The following is a 26317-nucleotide window of genomic DNA, read 5'->3' as shown; positions in this document are numbered from 1 at the left end:
TGATGGAAACAGATTCTCTAAGCTATGCAGTATTTTAATTTTACAGTTTGGGGTAAAATTGCTCAAAACAAGGTATCATCCAGGTTGACAGGTAGCTTAGAAATTTTACTCTATTACATTAATGTTTTCATACATACAAGAAGCATTCAGCTGTTGCCATAATATCTGTTATTTTGTGAGATGTGTAGGGGCAGGCGTCCTGGTTGGTGTGTTTATTTTCTTGAAAATTGAGTTTTCACCTCCTCTGGAGCAAGTCCAGCTTAATGAAGAAAGAAAGAAAACTTCATAAAAGAGACTTTTCTCAGCTATTAGAAATATTAAATAGAAATACTTTTAAATGATGCATTTAGTTGGATATTTGTTTTTTTTTCCTCTGATACTATTTTGCTATTTTTAGATGATGATGTATTAAATGAAGAAGAGCTAGATAAGGAGTTACTATGGAATCTTCAACTTTTGTCTGAGGTATTGTAAATCTTTGGAATAAGAAAATATTTCTTTGAAAATGTTGACTTGCTCTTAGGATTTATCCTGTTTTGAAAAATTAACTTTAAAACATGTAAAGTCATAAGTTTGAAAAATGTCTTTATGGGACTACAAAAAGTCAGATAATCTCATTTTCTTATTATAAAAGGAGTATGGTAACTGTTGACTACTTCGTGGTCAACGCTCTACCTGACTTTTCACTGATTAATTCTACTGTGGGTAACTCTGATTGAAAAGTGTATCAGATTTGGCATCTTCCCCCCCACTCCACCCCGTGCTAAATTTGGCCATCAGTCAAACTTCAGTTTCCTATAGGGGTTAGTTCAGAAACCAAAGAACAGAGAAATCCATTTAAGTAAGTTTTGTCTCTTTAAGGAGATAGCCTCTTGAAAAGGATGTTATGGCACTTCAGAGCCTAAACTCAGAAAATGTGTTTTGAGAAAGAATGTGTTCTTAAGAAAGAATTCATTGTTAGAATATAATTAAAATGATAATCCTAAAATGAATTAAAGTCATTTTAAGAAACACTGTTACTATTTTAGACTACTTTAATGGCCAAACATAGTTAACTTTAATTGTTGATTCTTGATCTTTTAACCAAAATATCTTTAACTGTTTTCTTTTTAGATTACTCGAGTGGATGGGAAGAAGTTGCTTCTTTATAGGGAGCACCTTGTAAAGATTCTCCAAAGAACCCTACATTTAACCTGTAAGCAGGGTTACACTCTGTCTTGTAACCTTTTGCATCACCTTCTTCGTTCTACTACACTTATCTACCCTACAGAATACTGCAGTGTGCCAGGCGGCTTTGACAAGCCTCCTTCAGAATACTTTCCTATCAAGGCAAGCATTTTCAATAATTTAGGGTTCCAGGATATATTGGGTTATTTTTCTAAGGGATTCAAAGTGCGGGTTTTTTCCTTGTTGTGTATTAAGGTGTCACTTCTTTATTTTTAACGTAGATTACTAAAACTATTATTGGAATGTTTTAAACTTGGAAAGTGTGGTGTAGCTCTCATCTAGCTCTAGTTTTCTTCTTTTCTGTTTGTATGTGAAATGACTTTTTAATGCCATATTTAACCTCCATAGTTCCATATAATTTGGGGGTGGAATGCAATAGCCTTACATAAACTTACTGTTACTCTTATAGTAAACTCATATTTGAGTGGCTCTTCAGGGAGACCTTTTTCAGGAGTGATAATGAAAGACTCCTATGATGTCTTCATACCTTTTTTTGTGCATTTGCTGCCTTAGGTTTGGATTACCTATACAGTTTCTTTTAAGCCTTTTAAAGTATGTTTGTATGTTGGGGTTTTTTTCCCAACTTCTCAACTTGCTAATTAAATGCTATTTTCTAGGACTGGGGTAAACCAGGGGACTTGTGGAATTTGGGGATCCAGTGGCATGTTCCTTCTTCTGAAGAAGTGGCTTTTGCCTTCTATCTGTTGGACTCTTTTCTTCAGCCTGAGCTCATCAAACTCCAGCGTTGTGGGGATGGAGAACTTGAAATGTCTAGGTTAGTTTTCTTTTATAATCAGTTAGTGTTATATGGTTGTAGACTAAAAAATTCTTTTTGTGCCTCTCCCTCTCTCAATGGCATATCTGATGTATTCATTTTCTTTTTTAAAAAAATTAATTAATTTATTTTTGGCTGTGTTGGGTCTTCGTTGCTGCACGTGGGCTTTCTCTAGTTGCGGTGAGCAGGGGCTAGTCTTCGTTGCAGTGTGCGGGCTTCTCACTGCGGTGGCTTCTCTTGTTGCGGAGCACAGGCTCTAGGCACATGGGCTTCCGTAGTGGCTCGCGGGCTCTAGAGTGCAGGCTCAGGAGTTGTGGCGCATGGGCTTAGTTGCTCCCCGGCATGTGGGATCTTCCTGGACCAGGGCTTGAACCTGTGTCCCCTGCATTGGCAGGTGGATTCTTAACCACTGCGCCACCAGGGAGGTCCCTGATGTATTCATTTTCAATGTGTGTTTTGAATGTCTGCCATAAATGTGATCAGAAAACCATTTAATACATTTAAATGGTTTTCTAATCACATTAATATAATATAAAACCATTTTATAGTTTAATAACAGAAATTTTGTCATAATATTTAAACATCTTAAATAGAAAAACTCAGTTTTTTTCTAGTTTGTTTTTAGTGCCTTCTATTTAGCAGTGTCACTTGTGCGTCTTTTGGGAAGTGTGTGTAAATATGCCCCCTTTGTAAGGAAATGCCTGTTTTTCTAGATTCGCCTTAGATTTTATCGGCTTGTTTCTTTTTAGTAATTCATACTATTGATATTAATATTACTTAGAGAAATATCTCTAAGATATTGTTTCTCCCCCAAAGAGCTTTAGCACGAAACAATTATTTGAGACCACTAGACTTTTATAGTTTGAATCTTTGAAAGTTCCTAAAATCATAGTAAGAAAATTACTATGTGTCAAATAACAGCAAATTCTGATAAGCAAATCCAGTAGGAATGGGCTTGGAGGAGGAAGAAGTATGATTGACTTATGTTGGCTATGTGGTACTCGGAACTGCTTTTTGGAGTAAATGTTTAGCTAGTCTTTTTTTTTGGTTTTTTTTTGGTTTTTTTTGGCCACACAGCATGGCTTGTGGGATCTTAGTTCCCCAACCAGGGATTGAACCTGGGCCCTTGGCAATGAAAGCGCTGCATCCTAACCACGGGACCGCCAGGGAAGTCCCTAGCTAGTGCATTTTAAAAGACAGACTATAGTGGAAAATCTTCTGTAATACTGTTTTCCCTTTTTGTTAGTGGTTGTGATCTTTGGGTAAATAGGGAATTAAATTCAGAATTGCTTCACAAAGGGCAATCAGTTGTTGTTACTTGTGATTATTTAGAGCCTGTTTAAATGTAAGCAGGTCTAATATTATCAGTAAATATCTGTTTAATTACCTTGTACTATTAAGAGGGTAAACTGAAAACATTCATCATTTCTATGTCTTAATTTTGTATATTCCCACTTGATAAAGTTTTTTACTTCACCTTAAACTCTACAAGGCTTTTTCTTAAATAGGGATTTGGAGTCTTCTCAAATATGAAAATGCTTTTTATGTTTTTCTAGAGATGATGTTCTACAGAGTCTGACTATAGTACACAACTGTTTAATTGGCTCAGGAAACCTCCTACCTCCATTGAAAGGAGAGCCAGTTACTAACTTGTAAGTAAAAATAACTACTTTACATATTTTGCTCTTTTGCCATTTGGCATATATTTTAAGACTTAGTCACATAATGAGTCACTGGTTCTGTTATTGGTGTTGTTTCTGTATCACTTTAACCTTTTTGTCATTGTTAGGCCAAAAACACCTGAGGCACAGTTTAGATCTATAAATTTTAGGGCTTTATTCAGATTTTTCATATGGTACTAGGATAGAATAACTTTCAATGCTAATCAGTTTTAAAATATCAACTTAGAGATATTAAGTTCATCTGTTAGTTTACTGAGTTAAATAAGATAAATTCTTTAAAAAAAGAAAGGAAAAAAAAGGGAAAAAAAAAAAAAAGAAGAAAGGAAAACACCTTTTTTTTTTTGGTGTGCAATCAATGGTAAGGATTTTCTAGCAAAAAACCTGGGGTGTTTTTTAATAAAAATTTGTTCTATGTTATTCATTATGATTTTGAACTTTTGAGATCCACCAAGTTGCTTTTACAAATTTAAGTGCTTTTCAGAGTATTATTATTTCGAATGAATGTCTTGATTTAGTCTATTGTCAGTGTTACCATTGAAGTTGAAAAAAATTGAGTTTAAATGAAATCAGCTGTACATAACTGTAGCTCACTTATCAAGTACAGAGATGCTAGTTTCAGCATACCATGTTAGATCATTTTCTCTGAACACCAACATCTCATTGCTGAGTAAGTTAATGAAAATCACACAAAAATGAGTAAGGAACCCTTGCCCCCTCAGAAAAGCAGAAGGGGAGAATTATTTGTTGATTTTGCAACAAAAATCTTAAAAAGTTTCAAGGAATGGTTTTAAAATGTGGCTTGCTTGTCTTTCCGTATTCTGCATAATCAGTTGTTTGGGGTCATACATTTTCATAATTCCCACTTATTTCACTTATCTAAAAACTGTCTCTAGGCATTGAACTTTTTAGATTACTCATTAGATTTAAGAGGGAGAAGTAGGGTCATTTCAGGTAAGGAAATCTGTTTTAAGTTTGCCTAGGAATTTACTGAATTCTTTTAAAGAACTTTTGTTTTTCATCAGTTTTATAGTTTGATATAAGAGCAATTTTACCAAAATTCATTTTTGTCAAGAGAGATATTAAACAATATTTTAAAATGAGAGACTTACAGAAATGGTTTTGATTTTCCTAATGATCTTTAACAGTATGTAATTAGTAAGAACTTAACTTTTACAGCATGCCAAAAAGCTATTTCATACATAACAAATTGATTATATCAGTAAACTTAGTTCTGCTTGAACGTGTTGAAGTGTGGTCCTTTAATCCAATAATTTATCTAAGAGCAAAAGCATTTATCTTCTGTGTATATAATTAGATTATTTTAGTATTGAGTGATGATTACGATACACTCAGGAGGCTTAGAGGTTTCCGTTGCAGTTCATTTCAGCATGGAGCCATGTGCACTATCATAGTGAATTGAAGCAAAGTCTTTATCCTTTGAAATATATGTGCATTAGGACAAATGTTCCATATATATTTGGTTATTATAAAGCCAGTTAGATTTGTATATAATGAAATGCATTTTCAATAAGGAAAACAATACCATATTATTAAAACCTTATTAATGCCACAAAAGATAATTAAGCAGATTGTTAGCCCATTTTACTGTACATTATAAGCTATAAAATTGACACGAATATCCCTTTATAGGTTTTTTTTCAGAAAAATTGAAAAGGAAAGATGATTTAGATTTAAAAGTGTTGTGTTTAGAATTTTCACTTAATGAAAATTTGACATAATAAAACCTAATGAAGTAATACAAAATTATGTTTAATATAAATGTGTTTATATATTTTAATTATAAAATATATTTTCTTGTATATTTAATAGTACATAATGAAATAAAATATACAACGAGGAAAACTTCAATGATTTTAATCACTGAACAGTACACATTTTTAGGATTCTTTATAGTTACGTACACCTACTCAGTGTAATGATTATACAAAGTACAGTTAGAGATGAATGAGCATCCCTTTGCCTTTGAACTGTCAAAAGAGAGAGTTTGTAAAGTCTTCCCTGGGCTTTTAATTAGTTCTTAACAGAATCCTTTTTTTTAAAAACCAATTTCTAACTGGTATCACCTTCACCTGAAATTTTAATTTATTTTGGCAATGTGTGACTTTTTACATTGACTTTATATAACATTACAACTTTTTTTTTGCAGATAGTAAGTTAGTTTTCACTAAAGTAAAATAAAATAAAGTTAGCCTTTTAAATTTCTAAAATGCTTATTCTAATATAGGTCAATAATTATTAAAATCTTCTAAGTGTAAATTGATTTGAAAGAACTAATCAAATAATTTCAATTGATGGTGCCATTGTTCTGTGATAGTGAATCATACTGCCTAGTTTGAAGAAAGAAGATCTGTAGCATAATTCTTGGAGATTATCAGTAGCAGGTCAATTTGAAACTAGAAGATGAAAAGACTCTTTTATTTTGGACATGAGTTATTCCAAAGGAGATAGAGTAAAATGTGCCAAGTTGAGGAGAAAAGGAAACGCATAATGGTGACCAATGCTTTAGTGTAATGGCTAAGATATCCGGTGGTGTTTGGCTGTGGTATTGTGGGACATTATACGTTTTCTGAAATAACAGACCAGTTTTTGGAAGCACCTAGCAGCTCAATTCTTTTTTTAAATTTAAACTTACATTTTTCTTATATAAATCTCAATTAGGGAAAATATTCTAGCTGCTTTAATTATTTTTTGTCGAATCACTTATTATTAAGTTTGCCTTGTGCATGTATTAGTAGTATTAGTCTTCTGGCAAATTGCAGCAGTAAAAAACCAGAAACTTATTTCAGTTCTGAATTTTCCTGTAAGAAAATCTTAATTGCTAATAGAGTATGTGGGATCCCATTGTTCAGGGAAATGGCTACCACATGTGAAAAACAATTTTCTATGCTACGTGATTAGAGACTGACAAAAAATAAAAATCTTAGATGAGATGAGTTGATTGTCCTAAATATAAAGTAAATTATATACCTAATGGTACCTACATTGTACTTTTTGGCCTTTAGCAATGTCAGGTTACTAAGTATCTTGTACATATTATAAATTTTACTGTTTCAAAGGATGGATGAAATAAGGTCCTTTGAGGGTTTAATTTACCCTTAATTGGGTAAATTTTTTTAGTTTAGTTTGGTTTGAAATTTAACAGTTTTGTCAGATACCAAGGTTACTGAATTAATCTTAAAATGGAACCTCTCTATTTTGCTCTTGGAACCTTTAGTTAATGATTTCATAGAAACATTTGTGCTATAATTTATACTCATAGTTCTACCTTTATAGATGTGGAAGTTGGATTATGTCTTTCCAGGGTCATGTAGGAATTTTGGACACTTGCCTTTAATCCTCAAATTGTCATTAATTTCTCCTTTTGCAGTCCATTTGTTTAGAATCTTTTAGGTCTAACCAGCTATCACAGGATGCAAAAAACTAACATCTATAAAAACAGGGTTACTCAAGGTAGAGGAGTCATCATTTTTCATCTCAAATATTTCTTCTTTACTTTGTGCCCCCTTTCCTCCGATAGATCTGTTAAGTCATTCTTAGTTAAATCATTCTTAGGAGCTCAGCTTTTACTAACTTTTCACTCAAAAAAAAAAAAAATTCATACTTAAGGTCTAAGAGTTGAGACCATTTCATGAATATGTGAAAGGATGTGTTGTTATGCGATGAGGGGCAGGGCTAGCTAACCTCTCTTGGCACCTCCAGGAAACTACCCAGCTCTGCTGGGGGAGCTGCACACAGAAAAGGAAACAGTTACTACTCCACGGTGAGTAACCCTGTTTTCTCCTTATTTCACCTTCTGACTGTTTTCATTGATTTTTAAAAAAACTTGTGTGTCAGACATGGAAATAGTTCTTATGCTCCGAGTTAATTTTAAGCCTAGCGGTATGTAAGATTCTCTTTACTTGGCAACCTTTTGTTCACATGGTAGAGTCAGAGACAGCCTTTCATTTTTGTTTATAGCTATTGTTTATGCCCAGGATTGAACTGGATAACAGAACACAGAAATAGGCCAGTTGTCTGTTGTGAAACACTTGTTACCTTGAGGGAAAAAAATTCTGTTAGTGGCTTGGTTTTTATACCTTTTATGTTTGTTTTCATTTGGGAGGGGAGGGATTTGGAGCAGGGTAGGTTGTTCTTCCACTTACAGAAAGGGAGAATTATTGTTTGCAGTTGTTCCGTGACAGTTCACCTAGCCTTCATTTGCATATTTGATTTGTATTGTATATTTTGTTTTTATGTTACTGGTCATTTCTTCCTTTTTCACCATCCTTTCTTTCCCACCAGTGATTATTTTCATCGTTCTACTCTAATCAAATCTGACGAAGATTGCCATCTAGTGGTACAAATAGCATAGATGTAGAAAACTTACAAGTTTGTTTTTTTTTTTTTTAAAGTGGTACAGATATTAAACACATTTTGTTATAAATTAGGTGGCTTGGTGGTCCTATGTAGTTGCTATGAACCTGATTTAACTTGATTATTATTGTATAGATGGTATTATTTGTAATATGTTGCATTGAAATTATTTGTCATACTTTTATTTTTATATTACTGTTTGTACAATGAACCAGTGATGAGTAGAATGAATTTCACTCGGGGTGGGGGAGTGATGGTATTTGATTTAAATTGTATATATTGCTACTATAGTGTTTAATCAGAATGCAGATTTATAATTGTTGATAGCACTTTAAGTCTACTCAGCTAAGATTATGTACATAACTAAAAGTTACAAGAGCAGATTTAAGTATCAGAGAGTACAGCCCAGTACACATAGACTTAAAATGTGACCACAAAGAGATACAATCATAAAGTCTTACTTGGGTAATGGATAGACATTTCTTTTAGAAAATTATTCTTCTAAAGATCAGAAGAAATATTTAGTATAAATATGTATTTATACTTGCTGAGAAGCATTTGGTGTAAAAGGTGTCAGTACAATCAGAGTTTAATTAATTTGTTAGATAAGAAGAGATCAATTAAAGCTGAATCTTAGATAAATAAGCATAAAAGAAACTTGAGATGGATAAGAACAAATAAAGTAAAGCTGAACTATATGTCTAAACAGATGCCTTCTATACTCTTGAGATGTGTAAGATGTGTTTTAGTTCAGGTTTTAAAAGTAAAAGCCTAAGCCATTTTAATTTAAATCTATTACTTAATATTTTAAAATCCCACACAGGTTGATATGTTTCTAAATAATTGTAATAAGTGATAAGTACTTCATCAACTCTTCTGATAGGGAAACAATTCAGAGTGACACATGGATTTTTAGAATTAGCATCATGGCACTTAGATGAGACTTGTTATTAAATGTAGTTATAGTGTAATTGGTGTTATTAGAGTCAGAAAGGCATATAAGAAAAACATTTCAAATTCCCAACTGATAGCCTTTTGTTTGCTTGTTGGTTTGTTTGATACAGTAAAAAAAATTTTCAGGATAGCTTACTATAGTGATTGCTTTTTAAAATGTCATTTGTTAAGAGTAATTTTGTGACAATAATTAAAATGCATGCTTGGTTCAGTATTGTGTGGTACTAGGTATGGACTGGGTGAGGTACAGTTGTATTCCTAGTTTAGGAAACAACTTATGTTTATAGCAGCAGTGAAGAGACATGTACTCTCATGGGATAGCTTATGGCCAAGTACTTCCCCATGCTTTACCAGGGAAGGCGGAGGGGGGTGGGTAACAGTCTTACGCCTAATGCTTGTTACTGTGTGAGCACAGCCTTTTCTCTTTCTTGGTCAAATCTAATTTCAGTAAAGATGTTGGACTTCCCTTGAAATTCATTGTGAAAGAATCGGATTTTATTTTTTAATGACTAGACTCTGGATACATATATATTTTTCAATCATACATAATTTTACAGAATGTTCAAGTTTGCAAGCTGTTGCCAAAAGTTGAAACTTTATGGAATGAAAACCAGATTTTAAGAAGAATTTGAATTTGAAATTCTTGAAATTCTCTGAAAAGCAAATTAGCATTTTATATTATGAAATATTACCATTCTTTGTTTATATTCTGTAGGCTTGGTTTTGAAACTTGGGACAGTACTGTTGCCATCCACATTATGGCGAGGAACATAGTTAAATAATTGGCATTTTAGTCATCTTAATGTTATTACCCATTTAGATAAATCCCAGAATTCATAACAACCAAATATTAGGGTAGAGATAACTTAATTAACTCAACTTAAAAAAATACAGTACAGGGGAGGGGTATGTTGATTTCAAAATAGTGTTTTCTTCATTACAAGTGTTGTGTAGGTCATGGATTATGAGCAATAATTATAAAATGTCTATTTATTACTAATTAGCCTTGTATAGGATACGCTTACCCCATGTTTCCTTGGCATTTGTGCCTGTCTTCCTTTTCTTAGAAAGTATTATCGCTTTGTTTATAAAAAGTTATTGAACTGAATCTCATATTTTGAAATAAAGTCTATTTTTCATTAAAGAAAATTTAGATTTCAGATATAAAGGTTCATATTCCCCAATAGAATCTGTCCATACATACCTAAAAAATGACTTTTAATGTAGTATTTTTACATCTGAACATCTTCAAAAGTAGTGGCATTTTACTGCAGATGTCAGGAGAGATCAGTTTAGCTGGTTTTAAGAGGAAGGGTAAAGATTATCTAAAGAAGTGTGTCTGCTGTATATTCTACAGTAAAATTTGATGGTGATTTTTTGGTGTCTAGTTTTAACCTTTATTATAACATTGTAAAGCTGACTTTTCCTTGTATAAATGTTTAACATCAGATTTAAGCTTTTACACTTGAGTATTGAATACCAGTGTTATGTTCATTTGGGCAGTGAATTTCCCCCCCCAAAGTCGTTACATTTAATTAACATTTTTTTAAAGATGAATAATACTGTCCTTACTGAAACAGATAGAGCATTAATCTTCAGAAAGCTAGAGTAAAGAATTGAAGTACTGAAGATGAGAGATCTGTGTTTGTTAAAGATCATCATTTAAACATTCTAGCAATGACACTTTTCCCTTTAAACCTCCTTATTGGTATTATTAATAAATACAAGCATTCTTGTTTTTATACAGGGTACCAACTATGGTGTCCTTGGAAGAGACAAAGTTGTATACTGGACTTGAATATGGTATGTGAATCCTAATCTGAGTAAATCTGTATGGACTGTTTTCATTAGTTACTGTACAAGGGTTAAAATGGGATAATTTTGTTGTTACAGTTTTTCTAGTCTCTTTTTTATATATAAAATGAATATTAATTACTTAATATTATCTTTGCTTTTTCTGGAGAAAGTGGGTAATTATTATATAAAGAATAGCCAGTAAAAGATAGATGCTTTCTATGTGCAAAGGCAGACTTTCATATATTGTAATGCTCATTTATGGTTAGAATTGTTACAGAACTGTTGTATTATACTTGATGTAAACCCTTACATATTCTAACTATCTTTATAGTATCTTTCTAGCATAGTGAGTTAAATTTTATATAAATACTTATGTAAAATATTTTGTGTTAATTTAATGTTCTGAATCTAACATTAATAGAAATTTAGCACACTTCCTTATTGCTGGATTAACATTGGAGTTCATTGCATACATTAATTAATTAGGTGTAGTTTGTTTGTTTGTTTGATTTGGGTCACCACAACTAATTAGAGAATCCTATGCATTTATGGCCTCTAGAGGATAGAGCCTTTGAAATATTGGCAAAGATAGTTTTATCTCCCTCCTCCTTGCCTGCCTAATAAAGTTTTGTAAGCAGGTTCTTATAAATGTGAAGGTTTTAAAAGTTATTCTGTATCATGCCAAGCTACTAACCAACTATGATAAAGACAGACCCATTTGGTTTTTCTTTGTTTTTTTGTTTGTTTGTTTGTTTTGTTTGTTTGTTTTGTTTTAATTTTTATTGGGGGTATAGTTGATTTACAGTGTTGTGTTAGTTTCAGGTGTACAGCAAAGTGAATCTGTTATACATATAAATATATCTCCACTCTTTTTTTAGATTCTTTTCCCATATACAGACCCATTTGTTTTTTTCCTGGATACGTTATCTCTTCTTGACATAACTGTTGATATAAACTTCAAAGCTCTGGTCAGCATTCAGTGTGTAAAATGCTTTCTCTCATTTTTTAAAAAATAGATCTATCCAGAGAGAACCACCGAGAAACAATTGCTAGGGTCATAAGGAAACTTCTTAGTAAGTACATATATGTATTTAATTTATGTTTATTAATAAATATTTAGAAATTTTATTTTATAGCATGTGTGCTTTTACTTAACCATTTTAAAATTTTAAATGGTGAGAATATCAGGCAGTGGTTTTTTTTTGGTTCGTTTGTTTTTTTCTTTTCTTCCTTAACTAGTATATCAGGAGTCCTATAGTAATTTAAAATATTTTAACCAAAATTCTTTTCCTCCTATTATAGACCACATACTTAATAATTCAGAAGATGATACCAAGTCCTTGTTTCTTATCATAAAGGTACAATTGTCATTTAACAGTTGCATAATTGTTAATATGACCGGGTTTGACGTGACGACTCATAAATATAAAATTTGAAATTCTTTGACGCAGATTACTGGAGACCTTTTGCAATTCCAAGGATCTCACAAGCATGAATTTGACTCTCGTTGGAAAAGCTTTAACCTAGTAAAGAAATCAATGGAAAATCGGGTCAGTATTTTCACCTAAAACTGAATTTTTTTTAAAGGTGTATATATCATATTGATATAACCACCTGATTTAGCAATTGTTTGGCATACAGAGGAAGTTCCCTATAAGTAAAAATAGTAGATTTTCGAATATTATATGATGGTATAATCAAAAGGATCCTAGAAAAAATGTACTTCCCTGAGACAAACTCTTCTGTCGATTTCCATGATAGTCTGTGGACTCTCAATGGCAATTTCAAGTCTGATAACTTGGCAGCAGCTTTCTTACCATGTAAGAAACTGAAGGAGTGAAAAATAGGAATTGTCCACAGGCATGACTTTAAAGCATTACATTTTATGTAATCTTATGTTATATTTGTTCTCCAAGAGAAGTCAATACAAGCTTCCCTGGGAGCCTGGAAGAAAGAATACTTAAGTCAGCCATTTGATGTTCATAGCAGTGTTCTTCTATAGGAGACTTTTGTTGAAATTGAGTCTGAAAAGGTTATATGAGTTCATTGTTTAGGCACAGGGTGCTACATATTTTAGACAAAGGGAATGTCATGTGACAGGGCAGGGAGATGTACAAACATGGCATGCTTTAGCAAACAGTGTTTGTAGGGAAGAGTGGCAGGAAGTAAACTAGGTCATTTCTAGTTTTGTCCCAAGAAAATGCTTCAGTTTTACATTCAGCAACGGGGGAGTCATTAAAAGTTCTTAAGTAGATCTGATGTAAATGTTGGAAAGCTCATTATTCAATTCAGTGAATTTTGAAAAGCTCTGCCGCCGCTGTGAACAATAAGCAGTAGGCGATTGAGACTGGAAGCCGGGAGGCTTTAGTTAAACTATTATAATTGTTCAGATGGGAAAGCACAGCCTGAATCCAGTCACTGGCATTGGGGTGGAGATAAGGTGTTTTAAAAAAAAGATGGAATCGTGGGGACTTGATGACTAATGAGATACAGGTGTGAAGGAGGAACAGTCTGCGTTCCAGACATCTGCCTTTAGTGACTGGGTAGAACATTGGGGGTGGGGGAGAGCTTAAAAGATAATTTTTACAAAAATAAAATATGTTATATTCTGTAGTAAACATACACAACTACCCAGAAAGTCTGTTTATAAATGTAATAGAGTAAAGCAGTTTTCTTAGTGGGCTGTTTTTGTAGTTTTAGTATTTGACTGAATAAAAGTCTGATGATTTTAGAATAAATGAAATACCTTCAGTACCCACCAGCCCATCCTATACCTTCTTTGAACTAATTTTTTGTTAAGGGATTCAGGGGAACCACTGTTGAAGTCATTTAGGGAAAATGTTGAAGTGTTTGCTACTATTTTTCAGCTCCATGGGAAAAAGCAACACATCAGAGCGCTATTGATTGACAGAGTAATGTTGCAGCATGAGGTAAATAGCTTTTTAAAATCATGATGCCTTTTTTTTTGTCCTGCCGTGCTGCACGGTTTGTGGGCTCTCAGTTCCCCAACCAGGGATTAAACCCAGGCCACAGCAGTGAAAGCCCGGAATCCTAACCACTAGCCACCAGGGAACTCCCCACAGTGACTTTTTTAAATGACAGTTTTTCAGATAAATATTAATTATTGGTGTTACTTTATAATTAAATGAACTTTTAGTAAAAAACTTTGAGATTTGTTTTACACTGTTTTTTTTTTTTTTTGTAGCTACGAACACTAACTGTTGAGGGTTGTGAATACAAAAAGATACATCAGGATATGATTAGAGATCTTCTTCGTTTATCTACAAGTTCATACAGTCAGGTAAGGCTAGTCCAAACAGTCTGGGCATGCCCCCTCTCACCCATTTTGTAACACACAATCTAAAGTATCCCCATTTTAACAAGGGAATTTAAATAATTTATTGGCGAAGAAAATTTACATTTTAAATGACAAATATATTCAAACTAATCTTGCTTCTCTTTCTAAAATAATGTTTATTTTTGCTGTTTGTAATTGCTTCTCAAATTTTTTTAAAAAATATATAACTAACGTTGGTAGATAGTGCTAGTGTAATGTTGATGCCACTTAAATTAAATCACATTATGAAGGCCTGTCTGTGAAGGCCATATAATTCTTCCTAGGCATTCTGCTTGAGTTCCGGAAGCTGATACCATGTGAATTGTGGGGTCCCTCCTTTCAGGTAGCATAAGACCAAAAATTTATCTCTAAACACAGAGAACTGGGAAAAGTAAAGAAATTCATGTACAGCCAATGATTCTGTCTTTATAAAATAGTGTAAATTAGGAAACCAATCTAACCCAGAGATTTTGCCTAAAGTATTGTTTTAAAAAGTTTGAAATATGTACAGTATATTGCTTTTACTATAATCAGTTATTCATTACTATTTAACTAGTTCATGGATTATAAATTTATACTGAATCTTTTGTTTGGGTTAAAAATATGTGGCCTATACTTAAAGCTTGCATTGAAAAGGTTAAGTTGTTCTGTGTTTTGGAAAGTCTTTGATTTTCCTTGTGTAGACACAAGAGAAAATCTGACTCTTCTCATTAAGAGTAACTCAGAATAAAAAGTTTAATAGTCTGCTGATTATGTTACTGAACAAATGCATATCAGTTCCATTCAGTCTCTCCTTTATCAAAAGGTTATTTGAACCAGTGTAACTTTTTTTTTTTAAATTTTATTATTTTTTTTATTTTTGGCTGTGTTGGGTCTTTGTTGTTGCTCGCGAGCTTTCTCTAGTTGCAGCGAGTGGGGGCTACTCTTTGTTGGGATGCGCAGGCTTCTCGTTGCAGTGGCTCTTGTTGCAGAGCATGGGCTCTAGATGTGCAGGCTTCAGTAGTTGTGGCACGCGGGCTCAGTAGTTGTGGTGCACGGGCTTAGTTGCTCCGCGGCATGTGGCATCTTCCCGGACCAGGGATCGAACCCGTGTCCCCTGCATTGGCAGGAGGATTTCTTAACCACTGTGCCACCAGGGAAGTCCCTGAACCAGTGTAACTTAAACCATGGATGTGGTTGGTGGTAATTTGCTTTCCTTCTGATAAAAAGATTATCATTTACTCATTTTTGTTAAGTTATGTGCTTTGGTATATTTTTCTGTTATTACGACAACATTTAAATTACCACTGCTTTGTTTTAATGATTCATTTAGAAATTTTTTTGTAGTTTGTCTACCCTTTAATAAAAGTCATCTGTTAATAACTCTTTCTTTAGGTCAGAAATAAGGCCCAGCAAACATTTTTTGCTGCCTTGGGAGCATATAACTTCTGTTGCAGAGATATCATTCCCCTGGTTTTGGAGTTCTTACGGCCTGATAGGCAAGATGTCACGCAACAGCAGTTCAAGGTATAGGGTTTTTTGTTTTGTTTTACTACGAAATTTTTCAAACGTAGAGAAAAGTTGAAAGAATTTCGCAGTAATGGAATTGCTGACCCCCAAGGCAGATGTGTAATTCAAGAATGTTGTAGAGGATCTAACTCATTGGGTGATGTGTTGTCGACCTTGTGGAGAGCAGTTTAAATGGACAAAATCAGACAAGTCAAGTAAGCTTAAAATTGGAAACTGTCTATTAGGTCAGTAAAATTGAAGTTACAGTGACCTTATAAGAACTGTAAAGAGGATTAGAGCCCAGGGTGGTTAGGAAGCCAGATTGGAATTGTTCAGGTGAATGTTCAGGAAATAAAGTGTTTTGGTACTAATAGCTCTTTTCATTAAAATGGGATACCTTAGAAAGAGGTACCTACTGTCATCAGAATCATTCTGATTGCTTGAGCTCCTATGAGTAAAAAGTACACAGTATAATTAAGTAACCTAGTTTTTATATACTTAGAGAAATACTTGGCAACCAGATTTAACCACAAATTTTTAAATTATCTTTTAAATTAACCACAATTTTTTAAATTTTTAAATAATTTAAATTATTTTAATAATTTTAAATTATTTTTTAAATTATGTTATACCCTAAAATGCTAAGAGTGACACATTTCACAGCCTTTATAAATGTAGTAGAAGAGAATTAGAATGGAAGCTATGTCCATAAAAGCAATATCTTCACATTTCTATATTACCTCATTAATAGCCATTCTTTGAGCTAACCCTCTGTTAAATGACTTAGAGAAAATATTACTGGATTGCACTTAAGTGTCAAATTCAGGTTTCTAAAAGTAACGTGTTGAATGTGGGGACCTCTTTTATAACCAGTACCAAGCATTTAAATAATCAGTGTTTAGTAAATTTGAAAACAACATGTAAGTGAGTTGGCTACAACTAAGCAGTGCCTCTTATTTCCCATATTGATCATTTTTTCCTGCAGGGTGCCTTGTATTGTCTCCTTGGAAATCACAGCGGTGTATGCTTGGCAAACCTTCATGATTGGGACTGTATTGTACAGACTTGGCCAGCAATTGTTTCTTCTGGGCTTAGCAAAGCAATGTCCCTGGAAAAGCCATCAATAGTGAGGCTATTTGATGATCTTGCAGAAAAGATTCATCGGCAATATGAAACAATTGGCTTGGACTTCACAGTAAGCAAAATCATTTTTTTAATTCAAATTTTAGTGCAAACACTGCTGTGTCAAAATGCTATTATTTTCTTGTCTTTTTTTAGTAATCATATTCTTGGTGTTTGATTCTAATTTTTTTTAAGGCATTTGTATTCTGTTTCCTTTTAGTGCTTTAGTGATCATTACTATAGATGGCAGGGTAGAGTAGGAAGTTGGAGCATGGCCAGGAGAGAACTAGGTGGTTTTCTACCAAGAGGCCACAGTGTTATTACATTGTTGCATTTACCATTATCCCCTGTATGTCTGCAGCCTCATTTTTCAAAGAGTTGGTTATATTTCAGGAGGTCAATTCTACTAGTCAAAGTCACAGACGATTGACCACAGGGTTCCATAATTTATAGTGAAGATTAAAATTGGATGATTTGACAAATGAAAAAGTAAATATCAGGTTCAGTGGAGCTCAAATGGGAAGAGATAGCAGATCATCATCCAAGAATTTTCAAACGCCTATTTACACACCCATCAGAATTGGGGATGGGTAAAAGAGGTGTGAGTGTGGTTGAATCCCCCTCTTTTCTGCAGTGATTATTTTTGACGTCCATAGTCAGTTTTAAAAACCACTGCTCTAAATGTATTCCTTTTCTGCAAAACATACTCTTGCTATTTGTAACTGTTGTTAGATTATGCTTTCTTTTTAAATTTTTTTAAAAATTGACATGTAATTCACATACCAAAAAATTCACCTTTTTAACACAACAGTTGTGTGCTGTTATATACTATTGTGAATATATATATATATATATATATATATATTCACAATAGTATATTCTCAGGGTTGTACAACCATCACTACTCTATTCTAGAACACTGTAATTACTCAGAAAAGGAAACCCTGTACCCAATAATTTTTTTAAATTAGTTTTTATTGGAGTATAGTTGCTTTACCTGTACCCAATAATAATTGCTTCCCATTCATTCCCCCATACCCCTAGCCCCTGGAAACCACTAATCTACCTTTTTTCTCTGAATTTGCCTGTTATGGACATTTCATCTAAATGGAATTATACAGTTTGTGGCCTTTGGTATCTGGCTTCTGTCACTCAGCATAATGTTGTCAAGATTCATCTGTGGTATTTCAGTACTTGATTTTCCTCCCTGGCTTTTCTTTTTAATAAGATTCCAAAGTCATGTGTCGGAATAGCAGAATTACTTCAACAATCAAAAAACCCCTCTATCAAACAGATAATGCTTAGCTCAGAAGAAATTAAAGAAGGACTTAAACGCCAACAAGAAAGGAATGCTGATGCCCTAAGGTAATTATGAATGCCTGCTTATCATGACGTATAACTTTATAGATAGTAGGTTTTAAATATCTCTAAAATATAGATGTACTATAACTACCTAATGAAATTTGCACGTTGATTCTGAAGAGATACCAAAATGTTAAGAGGTAATTATTGTGAAGATCCCTGATTGTCACTTTCCGCTATGGAGGTAGAAAACACCATCTCACGATAAAGTTATCTTTTTAAATTATTTATTTATTTATTCAATTTGGTTGCACTGGGTCTTAGTTGTGGCAGGTGGGCTCCTTAGTTGCAGCTCAAGGGCCCCTTAGTTGCAGCACATGGGCTCCTTAGTTGCAGCAGGCAGTCTCCTTAGTTGTGGCATGCCAACTTTTAGTTGCAGTATGCATGTGGGATCTAGTTCCCTGACCAGGGATCAAACCTGGGCCCCCTGCATTGGGAACGCGGAGTCTTATCCACTGCACCACCAGGGGAGTCCCTAAAGTTATCTTAATATCATATATTTTTTTCAACATGAATTGATTTTTCTTTTAGTACACATATCCCGCTCATTAAATCTTAAATTCAAGTTCAACATGTTTATCTCTTCATATCTCTTATAATAACTTTTTGATCGATAACATTTATACAAATTTGTTATTAGGATATTAGTAAACTGCTTTTAGATTTTTGGGACCAAAACACTTCAATTGTAACACTCAAGCAGGTTCCTTCCTAACTTTATTTTTTTCATTGCCTTATGAATATGCTTATTAATTTTTTTCTAACAGTTCTATATAAATAATAAACTTTATAGCCTACCTCATGTATACCTGGGTTGTTACATAGGTAGACCACTCCTAACCAATTGATGACTGCTCACGAATTTACTTTGGAATGTCCGCTCAGGAATGGTTGAGTCGCTCAGTGTACTTAGCACTTTTTTTTTTTTTTTTTTCTCTGCCTTTCATTTTCTTTTCCCAGGGTCACGCATCTGCTTTCACTCTGGCTTTCTTCTCACCAGACCCTTTATAGTCTGGTGATGAGAAGAGGAGGGTGAATTTGGCCAGAATTTGAATTTATATTACATTATTTGATGTTCATCTTAGTATTGTATTAAAACAATACCTTACCTGAATTTTTTTTTTTTTAAAGGAACTATGAAAATTTGATAAACACTTTGCTAGATGGTGTGGAGCAGAGAAATTTGTAAGTGCAAAAATATATTTTTTTAATTCTCAAACTTATCTTCAATATTATAGGAAGTTTCTACCCTGAAGGCCATGAATGACTGTCAGAAAAAGTTGTAGTCTGATTCATGAGTTTAGAAAGTATGGGGCTAATGATAGGAGCAGTATTTTTCAATATACCTATTTTGATTCTTGGGAAACTTAAAATTATAGTGTTTTAAATACAGGGTTGTTTTTTAAAGTGATTTTATGAATGATATGTTTTGTGATTTCCCCCCCCCTCCCCTTTTCAGGCCCTGGAAATTTGAACATATAGGCATTGGGCTTTTGTCTCTACTCTTGAGAGATGACCGAGTGTTACCCCTTCGTGCCATACGTTTTTTTGTTGAGAATCTCAACCATGATGCAATTGTAGTTCGAAAGGTAGATACTTTATTTTAGCTATAATCTTGGGTTAGAAAATTTTTGCCTCACCTGATATCTTGAAGTGTATTGATTTGAAATCTACCTCTGTTGGTTCCGAGATGATAGTAATTCATCCAACAAATATATGAGGAGGTGTTCAGGTGCTGTGCATTTCAACACTGGAGATACAGCAGGGGACATGTTTATAGGTTAATCGGAAAGATTGACTTTAAAAAATTAATTACAGGTATAACATGTTACAGGAAGGGAAAGGTATCTGAGGGATACAACTAGTTGGTTTTAACTTGAAAACTGTTAGAGGTAGGGTGCAAGATGGGGCTGACCTGACCTGGCACATTGGGAAAAGACCCTTAGGAAGAAATGTTTAGGCTGAGATAGGAAGAATGAGCAGGAGTTGGTTTAACAAAGAAAGGATAAAAGATTTTTAGGCAGAAACTAGCATGGATGAAGGTTTAAGAGTAAGAGCTGCAAATGACTCAGTCCAAGTCAGAGTTAGCCCTCATGTGGCTGTGCTGCCAGATGTCAGTGGGTGAGGTATTTCTCTGCTTTGGAAAGAAACAAAACCCAGCTTCTGCTTTTGATCAAGGGAGCAATCATTTGAGAGATTTAAAATTTTGATATATGTGCCTTACCTGCTTCTTTTTTAGATGGCAATCTCAGCTGTTGCTGGTATTCTTAAGCAGCTAAAAAGAACCCACAAAAAGCTGACCATCAATCCCTATGAAATCAGTAAGTGCTATCAAACGTAATGAGTAGTGCTTCTCAGTCAAACTTGGAAAGTTTCTTTGAAATGTATAAATTACAGTTCTTGATCTCAAGTATTTTTCTATACAAAGTATAGAAGTATAGGAAGATTTTAATACGAAGTATGAAATAATATTATAAAGGGAAAACAGTTGACTTAGTAAAAACTAGTGATAACAAGTATTTATAAAAATAGATGGCTCTTTATGTCTTTATAATACATAAAATGTGTAGCTTTTACACACTCTGGGTACACATGTCATCTACTTACTTATCTCATCAGCTAAGCAATTATACTAGTTATTTATCAAACTGTATTTCAAAGGCTTAAAATACCATTACCATTTAACTCATCAATATGTTAAGTGTTTCTTCCTCAGTAGTAGGATTAGGGGCCAGGTTAATTTGATTTTGGAGGGAGAAAAACATCATTTTTATTACTTTGGCTATCAATTTTTTTAATCTCTGATAACTCCTGAGATATTCAAACAGCTGTCTTCAGTTTACCCCCAACCCCATTTTGGGAGGGAGTGTAGCTGTGCACCAACTACCACCTTTATTTTGGAACACTATAAAATGGTGTTAACTAAATGTGGGAAAGACTTTCATTTCATTATACTCTCTACTGCTAATCTTGTTTTACCCTCACTTGAAACACATGTTTGTAAGTCTCATATTAAATGAATATTTAATGGTCCCAAAAAACAAGTGTGTGTAGGTGCATGTGTACGTGTGTGTGTGTGTAAAGAGAGAGAGAGAATGTCAAAGTGTACACATGGTGAAATGTTAAAATTGGGGGCATCTAGTTGAAGAGGGTATATGGGAATTCGTTGAGCTCTGTAATTAATTAATTCAAACCTAAAAAGTTTTAACAAAATTAATCCTTTCAATTTCGGTAAAAGGGATGAAGTATGGATCAAACTTGACTTTTTCCCCTCAAATAACTATCCCAACACCATTTAGTGGATAATCCCATCTTTCCTTCTCTGATGTGAAATGCCTCATATGTATGTGCTTTTGCCTTGAGCGAATTTTAACAGAGTCTTGTTATGAAGATAAAGTCACACTAGCACTATTTGAGAATAATTATTGCACAGTTATTTTGAAGTTCACGAAATGTAATTGTCTTTTCCTTAGGTGGATATCCTAAGCCCACCCAAATTGTTGCTGGTGATAGACCCGATAATCATTGGTTGCATTATGATAGCAAAAGTATACCAAGAACTAAAAAAGAATGGGAGTCAAGTTGCTTTGTGGAAAAAACTCACTGGGGATACTACACCTGGCCACAGTAAGTTGCAACTTGCCATGCACCTTATTATTAAACAACTTATCTTTGATATAATTTGTTTTATCATCTGGATTTCTAGGGAGGTTCTGAGGCAGTTGAAGCAGTTAGAGGTGTTTTGTCACCAAAGATACACAATCTCTAGCTTTTTCCCTCTTTCCTCTTCCTCTTTTTCTTTGTTCTTGCCAGTGCTATACCTCATCCTGCCTCTTTCCTTGTCTTTCCACTGAAACCCTTAGACTTCCTTAGTCCACCATTATACATCTAAGGAGTTTGTTAATAGTTGCTCTAAATTATATTCCTACCTATTAATACTACACATGTCTAAACCAGCCCCAAGAAATACTTATTTGTCTCTTATTGACACCAATAATCTATGTCATTAGGATGCAATGACCTGAGATTTTTAAGGTGGAAGACTGAGTGATATACTCATAACCCACAACTTAGCATCTGATTAGAGTTCATTAAAAGTGCCTTCTAATGCTTTCTGTCCATGAAGCTCTAATGTTGTTTCCTATGTGTATTACAAATATAAACTCTTACTGTGTAGGAATATGGTTGTTTATGCTGGTGTGGAAGAGCAGCCTAAGCTTGGCAGAAGCAGGGAGGATTTGACAGAGGTAAGCATTTAATTTCACCATGTGTAAACACTTACCTGGTTCAGATGCATCTTACTTTTGGCCCCTGATTTATATTTCAAACTAAGTTCATGGGTTTTTTTCCCCCAATTTGTGTATTGCAGTATAGCACAGTAAGTATTGGTAAATGTGCGCTCCCTTACTCCCCAGCAACCGTCCCCCCTTCTGTTAGGACCAGTTAGCACAAGTCTTCTATATCTAAGGTCACTCCCAAGTTACTACCTACTTAGCACTCGGGTACTGGCTTTAATTTTTTATTGCGTATAAATGATGGATACTCAGTAAATAGATGTTTGTAGATTTAAGTCGGAACTTCGTAGTCTTTGTAGAACTTCTTTATCATTTTGAAAGTTGATGAAGGGCTTTTAGGTTTATGTCTTCCTCAATTAAGTTAATGTTGTAGCTTTTATTTTCTAATTCTGAGCAAAGTTTACCTTTTAACTGCTGATATTTTATAAATATGGAAATAATTTCCTGGGGTTTGGTTTGCAGTTTGGAGGATTTTCCTAATTTGCACAGAAATTGGCACAATAGCATAAAGCCTTCATTTCTCAAGCAGAACATTTTTTGGTTTTATTTCGCAGTTTGAGAAGTAGAATCCAAACTTGAAGAGCTGAAGGAAAACTTTTAGCTATTCTTAGGATTTAGCATTTTTAGGAGGCAATATTATTTTGGTTCCAGAAAGGCTCTATGAGAACTAAAAATTCTTTAGAACAAAAATAAAAACTTACTGTTGAGTTTCAAAACTTTATGGTTGAATTTTAATGTTTTCAGAATCGTGTTTTTAAATAGATTTTAATCCCTGAATGTTGTTCTTTTTTTTTAACTTTATAGGCAGAACAGATTATATTTGATCATTTTTCTGATCATAAATTTGTGGAACAGTTAATTACTTTTCTATCTTTAGAAGACAGAAAAGGAAAAGATAAATTTAATCCTCGACGTTTTTGCCTCTTTAAGGTAACTATGTTATTTACATACCCTTTTCATAAAGCTTAGTGACTGTCAATTTGTAGGTTCATAAGTTTTAAAGTATTTGTTCAAAGTTTGAGTTTAGTCATCTGTTATCTTTATCTAAAATGACTCTGGAAGTAATGGCTATCATATTCATCTTGGCTTAAGGTCTGGGACTCAAAAAAAACAAGCTTTTTAGTATTTATCTCTAATATTTGTAATTAGCAGTAGAAGCAAAAAACCAAAACCCACAAGACTATGCATTTCATGTTTATTTGATTTTTTTTTTGAGGTGTGTGTGATATTTTTAAGGTTAGAAAGATTATTAATTTTTCTTTCACTGATCATATTTTAATGTAATGTGGCAAATGACAGTGTTTTTACCATTTTAACTTACAGACATTGTTAAAACAGTTAAGTTCTATGGGGGAGAACATGGAGTTTTTTAAGCACAGTGGTAATAACAGCAAACAAATATAAGCATGTGATACTGGAGATGCTAGTCGTTTGAATACTGAAGAACTTTCTTATTTTTATTTGCATAGGGTATATTCAGAAATTTTGATGATGCCTTTCTGCCAGTTCTGAAGCCCCATTTAGAACATTTGGTTGCAGATTCACATGAGAGCACCCAGCGATGTGTTGCAGAAATTATAGCTGGTTTAATCAGAGGCTCTAAACATTGGACATTTGAAAAGGTGATGTAATTTGTACAGTGCATTCCCTCTTAAAGCTGCATTATCCATTTATGCAGCAATTCCCAACGCGTTACGTATTAACACCTAGCTCAGTCCCTCAGCCTCCGCCACCACTGCCCCTCTGCCAGCATTCCGGTGCCACCTCGGGCTGGCGGTCCTCAGGAGGGAGCAAGGCGACAGGTGGCCGGGCGGGCGGCTGATGGGGGCAGCGGCGGGGCGGACAGTGGTCCTACCGCTTGTCTCGTCTCCATGGGGTTAGCCCGTGGCGCCTGTGAGCTCTAAGGTGGACAGCAGGTTTGTGTGTTTATCAGAACATATTCACGGCTGCATCAAGGGCACACACATCTTTTAAAAAAAGAAAAAGATGTTAACACCTAAAATATGAAATGTTTAACTTCGTATTGCTTTTGAGTATAGGTCACAAAGTCGTGGTCTATAGGTGGCATTGAATGTCTTTTAAAATCTGAATTATTTTCCATCCTGTAAAAAAGATTTTAGTTTCTCTTGAGAAATAGGAAGATTGTGGAATACTGGTCCCGCATTGCTGCACTGTATCAGTTGGCTGGGGCTGTGCATGGGTTTCTCCCTTCCTGAGGCACTCTCTAGCTTCTCATTAAATCTTTTCTCTTAGCCTCTGTGCTAATTTACATTACTCATTTGGTCTCGTAGATGGTTTGAGTTTGACAGCCTTTTTTTGAGTATCTGTCTTTTTAATTGTAAGATTAAGTTTTACATATCCACCCTAAGGTTAGTTTCTTAGCAAGATGCACTAGACTGAAAATAACCTGGTAAAATGTCCAGAATGCCGGAGTAAAAGGTAGGCTGCCATTTTTCAAAGAAAAGACGCAAATATTGTTTCTGGTAAACTTAATTACACATACTTTTTAGGAGGATTATCAACACTTTTTAATATATTAGTTTAGTTATACATATTCGAATCATGTATTAAAATATTCGTTAGTTTGTAATATTGCCATTTTCCTGCTCCCATATGAAACAGTTTTATTTAACCATGTTCATATATATCCTTGTCATCCTGTCTCTGTCATTTTTGAGTTACCTCATTTCTAGAACACATCTCGTTTCCGTATAAGTTATTTAAGATATAGCTTGTTTTTTTCTTTTTATTCAGTGCCTAGTGCTACCACTGGCAATTTTATCCCAAGCCCTCTCTCCCCACTTGTCCTACGTAGGTCCTTTTGACTAAAGTATAGTCCATGGACTTGCAGCTTGGACATCACTTGGGAGCTTATTAGAAAAGTAGGATCCCAGGTCCCACCCTGATCTAATGAATCAGAATCTGCATTTTATCAAGATCTCAAGGTGATTTGTGTTCTCACTAAACTGTGAGAAGCAGTTTAGTGTTTAGACACATATATATATTCACAGTCTCTGTATAACTGAACACTTTTAAAATGCTATTTATAGTCATCCAAAACTTGGAATTCAAAGGTTATACTTCAGGCTAATACTAAATTGTATTGAAAGTCATCGCTTCCTATATTAGGTTTCAATCAAGTGACCTCCATAAGCATGCAAAAATACAGAGATGACTGAGGTTTTGTTTCAGCCCAGTGTACTATGTCATTCAGACATTTAAAGAGAGAACTTTTTAATAGTATGAGAGATTTTGTAAGAAACCATATAAAGTGTCTCCTCTTTTCTGATTTTTTTTTTTTTTGGAAAAAGATGGCCTTATTACCTGGATATGTATCATGGTAACATGGTGAAGTTACTTTCTTGGATTATTTGGGTCTTCTAAGAAATAAAGGAAGTATCAGGTTGTGTATCTGTATGTGTGTGTTTGCAGAAAAAGATAGTTGAAGAAAAATGTTCTGAGTATCATTAACTTTTTCCTGTGTATTTTGTTTTGAGTAGGTGGAGAAGCTTTCGGAGCTTCTGTGTCCTCTGCTTCGAACAGCATTGTCCAACATTACAGTAGAAACTTATAACGACTGGGGAACTTGTATAGCAACGTCCTGTGTAAGTTCTCCTATTCATTTTTGTGTCTCACTGATCTATTCAAACTGTTTCATACCATGTCTCAAAATGTGTAAAATCTCATTATACCTCTTGAATCCTGAAATTTTATCATCTTACATGAGTGGAGATGGTTCTGTTTAGCTTTTTAAATAAGCCTTGAGTGATAACTCTTAAGTGATTGTTATACTTTCTCTGCCATGGTAATTGCATTATTAGATTAAATGACAAGTCAAATCCTATATCTAGAAGTGTAACTTACATACAGTAAAAGCCAGATGATACAAGGTTATAGGTATTAT

The 26317-nt window shown here is 34.0% G+C and overlaps 1 protein-coding gene across 1 annotated transcript in view; it reads left to right on the top strand.

Annotated features, from left to right (window-relative positions):
* Window positions 1-26317, top strand: part of PSME4 (proteasome activator subunit 4) — a 101247-nt gene that overhangs the window by 60127 nt on the left and 14803 nt on the right. Inside the window, exons 17-37 of the mRNA XM_068563892.1 lie at window positions 398-465; window positions 1114-1329; window positions 1845-2002; window positions 3559-3654; window positions 10760-10815; window positions 11826-11882; window positions 12112-12167; window positions 12261-12359; window positions 13677-13739; window positions 14015-14110; window positions 15521-15652; window positions 16620-16829; window positions 17985-18121; window positions 19250-19303; window positions 19578-19707; window positions 20358-20439; window positions 21592-21745; window positions 22296-22365; window positions 23218-23343; window positions 23883-24035; window positions 25914-26018. Of these exons, the coding sequence (XP_068419993.1) occupies window positions 398-465; window positions 1114-1329; window positions 1845-2002; window positions 3559-3654; window positions 10760-10815; window positions 11826-11882; window positions 12112-12167; window positions 12261-12359; window positions 13677-13739; window positions 14015-14110; window positions 15521-15652; window positions 16620-16829; window positions 17985-18121; window positions 19250-19303; window positions 19578-19707; window positions 20358-20439; window positions 21592-21745; window positions 22296-22365; window positions 23218-23343; window positions 23883-24035; window positions 25914-26018 (2318 nt within the window). The remainder of the gene's footprint in view (window positions 1-397; window positions 466-1113; window positions 1330-1844; window positions 2003-3558; window positions 3655-10759; window positions 10816-11825; window positions 11883-12111; window positions 12168-12260; window positions 12360-13676; window positions 13740-14014; window positions 14111-15520; window positions 15653-16619; window positions 16830-17984; window positions 18122-19249; window positions 19304-19577; window positions 19708-20357; window positions 20440-21591; window positions 21746-22295; window positions 22366-23217; window positions 23344-23882; window positions 24036-25913; window positions 26019-26317) is intronic.

This window comes from Eschrichtius robustus, chromosome 15, assembly GCF_028021215.1.
Source record: "Eschrichtius robustus isolate mEscRob2 chromosome 15, mEscRob2.pri, whole genome shotgun sequence".
In the NCBI taxonomy this organism is placed as follows: Eukaryota; Metazoa; Chordata; class Mammalia; order Artiodactyla; family Eschrichtiidae; genus Eschrichtius; species Eschrichtius robustus.
Note: the sequence above shows the minus strand (reverse complement) of the source record. Positions and strands in the feature narration are given on the sequence as shown.